Source organism: Phaseolus vulgaris, chromosome 3 (genome assembly GCF_000499845.2).
Source record: "Phaseolus vulgaris cultivar G19833 chromosome 3, P. vulgaris v2.0, whole genome shotgun sequence".
Taxonomy (NCBI): Eukaryota; Viridiplantae; Streptophyta; class Magnoliopsida; order Fabales; family Fabaceae; genus Phaseolus; species Phaseolus vulgaris.
In genome coordinates, this window is record NC_023757.2 from 50,450,857 (window position 1) to 50,459,662 (window position 8,806).

The 8,806-nt window shown below is 31.9% G+C and overlaps 1 protein-coding gene across 1 annotated transcript; it reads right to left on the minus strand.

The window, feature by feature from the left end:
* Positions 1-1,115: 1,115 nt before the first annotated feature.
* LOC137808499 (la-related protein 1C-like) lies at positions 1,116-5,438 on the minus strand. Its single transcript, XM_068609639.1, has 6 exons — positions 4,680-5,438; positions 3,877-4,393; positions 3,642-3,798; positions 3,449-3,539; positions 2,225-2,296; positions 1,116-2,107 (listed from the first exon to the last, which is right to left on the minus strand). The coding sequence occupies exons 1-6, from the start codon at positions 5,028-5,030 to the stop codon at positions 1,832-1,834; spliced, it is 1,464 nt and encodes a 487-aa protein (XP_068465740.1). The 5' UTR covers positions 5,031-5,438; the 3' UTR covers positions 1,116-1,831.
* Between the last annotated feature and the right edge of the window lie 3,368 nt (positions 5,439-8,806).

Consider the following 8,806-nt stretch of genomic DNA (forward strand, 5'->3'; position numbering starts at 1 on the left):
TACTTAACCAAATAAAAAATTTAATGACTTTAACTTGATTTTCACTTTACTATCTCGATTATATAATCTAATATGATTTCTGAAGAAATAAAGAAAAAACGTTTATAACTTATTCATACATTTTTATCTATTCAAAATTTATTTCAACTAAAATATCAAGTATTACATACCAAATAAGGGTCTAGTTCATGAATGTGAGTGAGACATGAATTATAAATGCAATTTAATACTTTATAATAGATGTATGGTCTCACTTTTATTCTCTGAATATTATTACAATCAATGGGAGAAATTACACCTATCTCGTTTGAGACAGTGCAAAATAACACTCTTACTTTAAATTTTAAGATTGACAGTTTTGCTTTAACGATATTCAAATTCAAATTTCTTCACATTTTAAATGAACATTCACTTTTAACAAATGACATTTATCTCTCTAGTATTTTTAAATACAATTATTTCCAATAATTTCCATCTTCTCTAAATCTATTCGCAAAAATAAAACACATGATATAGAGACTATAGAGCTGAAAAACGTGAAATTAATTTAATTTCTAAAATTGTTGAAAGTGGAGTTCTCATCATATAAAACTAAAATTTAATTTCAAATATTCACTAAGAATAATATGAAAACCAATATATTATAAAATATAATTTTGAATCACAGAATGAGAACTTCGCACAAATGCAAATCATATAAATTCATTTAGCGAAAAAAGACTTTTACATACAAGTTAGAGGAGTAAAAAACTTCACATACAAAACTCGCTTAATAAATAACAACTCAGCTAATTTGTATTTGATAAATATTTTACAAACTAAATTCAAAAATTTACATTTCTTCTCTTCATTTAGTAATAGAGAAAAAAAGGGCTATATGTGGTGTAAAATAATTTGATGCTATCATTGAAACACAATATCTAACGTATAAAAACATAAATATTTTTTTTTCTGTAATTATAAAACTATTTAAACATGTGAATGTATAACAAATCAACTCGAAAACAATCACTTGCTAATAATTATTTGAAAACGAAAGTATAAAAGAAAAAGTGAAGACATGAATACACGATGTTAGAACAGGCAGGGCTATGAAATAACGAAGACAAGTTGGATGAAGGGCAAAAGTCTAAATTTGACAAGATTCCAACCTCATACAGCTGCAAAAAATATAAGTTTAAATCACCCGACAGGGGCAAATTTATGGCTAGTAAGAGTCTGAATGAAATAAAACTAAGAAAAAAAAAATGTAGTCATTTCCAAATATGATGTGAAGGGGAAATAGCAAAGGGCATCATACAATGATTGAGTAAAGCAGTTGCGGAACAAGCTCAGTCAGTCCAGCAGAAAGCCATCTTCCCCTTCACTGAGTCAACTAGTAGCTATCAAACTCGTTCAACACCCATTGATCTCACATATAATGCTCCTAAACCAGGTGAGAAGATGAACCCCAAAGAATTTAAAAATGCAGCCGAGGGGAATTCAGGGGAATAAAAACAAAAAATAATCCCCATGTTAAAGTAAACTACCATCCCACCATTGGAGTAGGAACATTACACCCCATATAAACAAGTAATCACAAGAGTAATGCTACTAGCTCCAAAACACAAAAATATAAATGTGCCTTTTGAGGGCCATTTTTACCATTTGGTGTTTTTTTTCGGTTTTATAAAAAGGTATTTTCTTCCCATTTCTCAATCATGTTTTCCTAGATACCTCATGAGAAATCATGTCCCACTGTGCGATATGTAAAAATTGAGACCTGATCCCTGCTTCCTGCCTCCCTCTGAAGAATATTCATCAAAAAATGTTTTAAAGAACGGATGCAGCTCTAATTTCTGGCAGAAATAGAATGGTCTGAAACTTGAATGCCAACTTGTCCAGTACTCTCGCCAGTGGAAAGCAGATATTGACCATTCAAGTCCCCGAAGGGTCTATTCTGTGAAACATCTAATACCCCAGCATCATCATTGTTAGTTGTTTCCAGAGTAATGTTTTGGACTTGTTCTGCCAGCTGTCCAATGGTTTGAGAACCTCTAGAATTAGGAAGCTGAGCAGGAGGCATGATCCATCTCCTCCAATCATTTCTTTTTCTTACTTTGTCACCCTATAATCCCAGAAGAATAAATTAAAATAAAGAGATTTAACAAACAGATATAATCTGAGTATCCGGTTTACTTAAATTTTAAAATAGGGAGATACAATGCAAGTTTGACAAAAATACCTGAATTTCAACAACAGATGAAGCTCGAACAGCATCTATCACAGTCTGGATATTTTCAGTCAAATACTTCACCTACAACATAAAAAAACTAGTCATCTAATGATGAACAATACTTCATCTACATGTCCACAGTAGAAGAATACTGACTGAAATCATGAGAAGAAAAAAATATGGAAAACTCTAACAGACTACCCTACATATAATAATCAGCTTTAGAAGTGATTCCAAAAATCACATACAATAAGCAAACATCTAAGGACACCATTTAGTCATCTATTTCCATTTTACCTATGTCAGTAAAAATCAAAATCAAGAAAATTCAGGCAAGACCAACCTCTATACACATTATTAGTCACTCAAATAAACAAGTTAATAGTTTAATTTTAATCTGATTAATCAGGGTTTGTACAACAACATAACACCATCAAGAAACATGAATATAGGATTCCTTAAAAATAAGATGGTAAAATTGAGTATAGCAAAACTTGGTTCATTCAAGTCACATCACAAATCATAAAGCAAATTGTGCACCACCACATTCACACTTGGTATGTGTGTATACCATGGAATATTACTCAAAACGACCCCCCTATATCCGTTATTACAGGGATCACACTACAGTTAGCTATCATCATCACTGTCATAGTGTATAGTTAAAAAAAAATCAACTAAAAACCTCTTGAGACAAATAACAGAAAATCAAAAGGATCATCAGTGAGGTTTGTATCCAACCCTTTTTAGTCTAACAACAGTGGTGCATAATTCATGTATCAACCATCATTCCTTACATTTTGGTCCATTCTGACAGTAGCACAACACTTACCATGCACCTGTTCGTAATACCTTAATTTCAATACAAATCCTAATCTTAAGAGTAAATTCACACTTCCCTCAGACATTTTTTGTTATAACTCAATAAACCAAAAAACATATGCTACAACTGTTTGTCATCCCGCGAAGCTTACAGAAAGAACAGTAAAATATAGGATAAATTGGACCCCATATGTCATCAATCATTATTCAATATAGAAAGCACCCAAACAATAATACAACAGAAAGTTTCAGGTAAATTTATATAATAATAAAAAAACCATTTAATCCTCCAACAGATAAATTAGTTTAGTTATGTAGAAGTTAAAATGCAGCATTGTATTATTAATCAGTTATAAAACCAACTTCACATACAAAAAAATCAGGCATCCAAATAACATCAAACCAACTTACCTTCTTGAAGTTTGATATTAAATTTATAGGAACCCATCCCTGGTCATCCATGTTCCGCCTCAAGTATATATCTTTAACTAAATTATCATTGCTGAAAGAGACAATTTGTGGTAAATATGTGGTCAACTTTCTAAAGCAGTTTAAAATCACAAAACAAAATCAGAATAGTGATTAATCAAAGCATAAGCAACACCTAAAATAGTAATCAATCTGGTTGACAATCTTAGTGTGCAAAAGATTATCTGTAGGTTGAAAAAACATTGCATTAGGTGGTATTGGAGAGACAAATGGGACACCTCTCATTGATTCCAAGGGTGGGGGTGGAACATATACCATCTGAGGAGGTATTTCTGCAAAGGCAAACAATTATCAGACCTTGTCCATAACAATAAAAGATCATCTTAACCTTCTTTATATACATCACGTACCAGGAGGATACCCAATAGAACCATAAGGAGGTCGCATTGGAGGTAGTGGTGGATATAATTGAGCAATATTAGGAGGTGGTGGAGGCCTAATAAACCTAGGAACAAATCTTGGAGACATATAGTTGTCTCTACCATTAAAATTACGGTGATTACTCCAGTCCTGATTTCCACGGTCATGATCACGCCTACCCCCGTAGTTATGATGGTGACCATCTCCACGCTGATGAGGACCACCACCATTCCGGTGTCTAAAAGAATTCCGTTGTTGCGGATGATCATTAGACACAAATCCAGCTCGTGGTTGATGCTCTTTTGGTGAAGAATTATAGTTGTGGGACACAGCAGGAGCCATAGGCCCTTGAGGCCCCGAAGTTTGTGGAGGAAGGTGACCTCCATTAGAAGAAGGGCCGAAATTACCTCGTTTATTAAAAGACTTCTGATGAGTCTGCGCAGTGTTGTTCCCACTTGCATTATCCCTATCTTGCCTATGCGGTGAAGAAACCACACTTCCAGAACCCTACAATAGCAATGCACTCTCAATAATCCACATTCCAGACAAACTAAAAGATAGATCCAATTTACAATCACCTGCAACAATCTTGATCTAAATTCTAATAATAAAAACAAATATGCACTGCATTATTTTTCAGTTAGTACAATATAGAGAGAAGACAACAAACACCAGACAGGACTGAATATTACTACAAAAAATTAATAAACTACACTGTCCACATATTTTGTATTTTTTTTTTAGTTTAATAATACAAAATTGGAAAGAAAAGATGGATGAAAAAAAAAAAAACCTGCAATGATGGCGTAGACATCGCATCCACGGAACCCTTGTCCAATTCCAAAGGCGAGGGCGATTTTACCGCCGTCGCACGGGCGGATTCCGACAGTGCAGGCCAGGAATCTGCATCCATGACGGAAGAAGATGCACCATTGGAGGGCTTATTCCACGCAGGCCTCTTCCCGGTATTGACATTGTTTCCACCGCCGTTGTCAAAATCGTCAGCCGGGGCAAAATTGATCAAGGCAGAGTCTACCGGCAGTGGCGGAGAGGAAGGAGGCGCAGCAGCAGCCACAATCTGACTCCAGGGCGAGGAGACTCCAGGCTTAGGAGAATGATTGGGAGAGGCACCAGTCATAGTCATTTGAATTGGAATCGGAATCCCAATCGAAAGAAACAGTGTGTGTGAGTATGTGTTAGGGTTAATCTCAATCTCAATCTCAATCAATCTCAGTGCGTGTGTCTGAGAGATGATCGAGGAGAAGGTGATAAAAAAATTTGGGATTCCAAGAGAGAAAGTGTGTGTATGTGTATATTAGGGTTTGATCTTGGATCGCAAGTGGTAGAGGTATTTGGTTTGTTAGAGAGTGTGCATTTATAAGAAGGAGAAGGGGTGGGGTCACGTTGTTTCTTGTGCTTTTTTGCTCGCTTCTCACTGTGACTCTCAGAATCAGAGATCAGCTTCCTTCTTATACCATCTTTTCTCTGACCCTCCAACTTTACCCAAATACTCCTACCCGCGAATAAATTTATTCTAACCAAACATCATTCTAATTCAAGATTTATCATTCCAGAATTAATTCATTCTCATTCCAACTACATTTTCAACTTATCATAGTTATTATAGATATTATTTCATCTTTTACAAACTTATCTTTCTCTCCAAAATTCTTCAAAACAAAACTTCTTTTGCTTACCTTTTATTCACGTACATCTTCAGCCACCGTGTAACCGTATACTACGTCTCTAAATCATCATAACTAATTCAGTTAGACTAAATATTTTTACAATCAAATTTTTAAATAAAATAATGTTCAATTTTTTTTTCTATATTTTTAAAAACATTAAAAAAATATTTCTATATTATAAATTTCAATAAATATTTTTAATAATCAAATGTTCAAAATATTATATTACTATATGGTTTATAATTTTTATGTTTTTTAAATCTTAGTAATGTATATTGAATCATAGGTGTCTTTCTGTTTTGAAATAAACTGTTTTTTTTTCTTCTATTAATACTGTTATACTCGTTACTATTATAGTTTTCATCAATTCTAATTTTTTATAAATTATTTTTCATAAATATTTATATTATATATATATATATATATTATTTTAATTCTTATACATATATTCTTTAATAATAGCGCATTTTTATGATGATTTTGAAAGGTTATATGACCTAAATATTTTATTCAGATTTCATATATTAAATATTTAATTTGTTTTAATGATTTTAAAATATAACTTTAATTTCAATAATTAGTTCAAAAAATTATGTTTTAACCATCCTAAACCACTCTATCTTTATCTTTTTCTCGGTACTTTATCTTGTCAACGGTTTATATCTTTAAGACTTTAGGGTTTAGAGTTTATATTATATTCTTTCATGATATTTTTTAAAATTATTAAATATTTTTTAAATGAATTATAAATAAAAAATAGTTATTTCAGGATATAATATAGTATTTTAACTTGTGCTTTATACTTAATACAGGTTTATTTTATATAACTAAAATCAATAATATGCAATATTTTTAAACATGTAAGTTATATTTTATATTTACGGCAAAAAATTATATTATAATATATTTTACATTTAGTTATTAAAGAAATTAAAATAAAAGAATTAAATTATTAAAAATATAAGTTTGAAAAAATATAAAAAAGTCCAATTAAATTGTTTAGTGTAGGTTTGTGTGGGACTGTTTGTAACTCTTAAACAGTTCCATTAAATTAAAAGTATAAAAAAATTATATCATGTATTGAAAATTTTAAGATGAAATTCATATTTGAAATTAATTTCTAATATTTAGTCTTAGTTAAATGTTAACATATTCATTCATAACAAAAAGTATTAAAATAAAATTTAACAGAAATTTTTTATAAAAATAATTAATTTTACATGTCTGTATGTATATTAACTATTTTTTTATCTTTTAAAATAAAAAAATTTCATGAGTAATAGCAATCGGTAAAAAAAAATATATTAATATATATATATATATAAATATTAAATTAAATTAAAAAATCAATAATAGATAGTGAATAGTTATTATTTTAATTATAATGTAAGATAAAGAATAAAATAAAAATAGGCAACGTAATATTTTGGTGGACAAGTTTTACATTTTTTTACAGAACAATATTTAAATAATAATGATAATATTTTTAATACTATGTATTCATGATGAAATTTAAAAATATTATATTTGATTTTTACATAAATTTGTTGTTAAACATATTTTAGGAAACAGTTCGCACTAAAAGAAAACCAGGGAGACCACCTAAGGGGACTGGTAAATCCAGGAAAACTGCTAAGGCAGTTCTCTCTACAACGTCGCAATGAAGGTCTCTTCTTTTTTTTGGAATGTCAGAGGATTGGGAAACTACAAAACTGTGGAGATGTTGCTTAGTTTACTTAACCTACATAAACCTCTTCTGGTTTTTCTTGCCGAACCCATGATGCCGTACACTAACGTCCTTTTTCAAATCTGTCAATATGCATTTGGTGGCTACGTCTCCTGTTGTTAATAAAGTTGCTAAGCTTTGGTGTTTGTCGGTTCCTAATCTTGTCCAAAATTTCTTGGTTAATGATCAATTTATCTCTGTAACTTGTCTTTGGCAGGATAAAAGTTTTAGCTTTGCAGGTGTTTATGGTGCTAACACATACTTGTCTAGACGATTTTTGTGGAGGGATCTTAGTTTCTTCACGGGGCCTTGGTGTATTCTGGGAGATTTTAATGCTGTGCTCTCGGCGGATGACTGTAAAGGGGGAGTGGCTCCTAATCAGGTTTCTTGTAATGAATTCCTGGATTGGATTAATACTAATGATCTTTCTTGTATGCCTTTTACTGAATCTTGTTATACTTGGTGTAACGGAATGAGAGGGTTGCATAGAATTCACAGAAGACTGGATAGGGCTTTATGTAATGGAGTGTGTCTAGATGAATGGGATTCTTGTACTTATCAAGTTCTTGTTAAAAATTGTTCTGATCATTCCCCTATTCTTGCTAGTCTTGCTAGTAATTCTTTGCGGAAGGTTAGCAATTTTCGTTTCTTTTCTATGTGGCTTCAGGAAACTTCGTGTATGAAGCTTATTCATGATTCTTGGGCTAATAAGGTTGTTGGTTGTCCTATGTTTATCTTGTAACATAAGTTAAAAAGGTTGAAACTTGAGCTCCGGGACTGGAATAAAAATTCTTTTGGTAATGTTCACAATGCAGTTCTTCTTAAGCAGGGTATCCTCCTTGGTATTCAAAAAAACTTAGAGACTGCTAGTTTGTCTGATAGTGATGGGCTTCTTTGTCAAGAAAAGATTGCTAAGGAGGAGCTTGATCATGCTCTTCACTGTCAATATTTGTTTTGGAAAGAAAGGGCTAAGATGTTATGGTTCAAGGATGGAGATCGAAATACAGCTTTTTTCCATGTTGTGGTCAAAAGGAGAAATAATTCTAGTGGGATTCATCGTCTACGGATTGATAATGAGGTTACGGAGGATCCTAAAATCATTGAGGATCATATTTTGGACTTTTATAAAAATCTTTATGCTAAGTCTATTTCTAATGTTCTGAATGCTGATAATATGGAAGATTTTATTGGTACTTATATTCCTCCGATGGTTTCCTCTGAGGAGAATATGATGTTGATTAAATGTCCTGATTTTTCTGAAATCAAGAATGCGATTTTTCATCTTAACGGTAATAGTGCTCATGGTCCTGATGGTTTTGGTGGTGTTTTCTATCATTCTTGCTGCGAAATTATTGGGACAGATGTTTGTAATGCTGTTCAACAATTTTTTAAACAAAATTGGGTTCTCCCTGGAATGAACAGTAATGTGGTATCTCTTATTCCTAAGATTCAGGGTGCTGATTCCATTAAAGATTACAGGCCAATTGCTGTTGCTAATTTCAAATT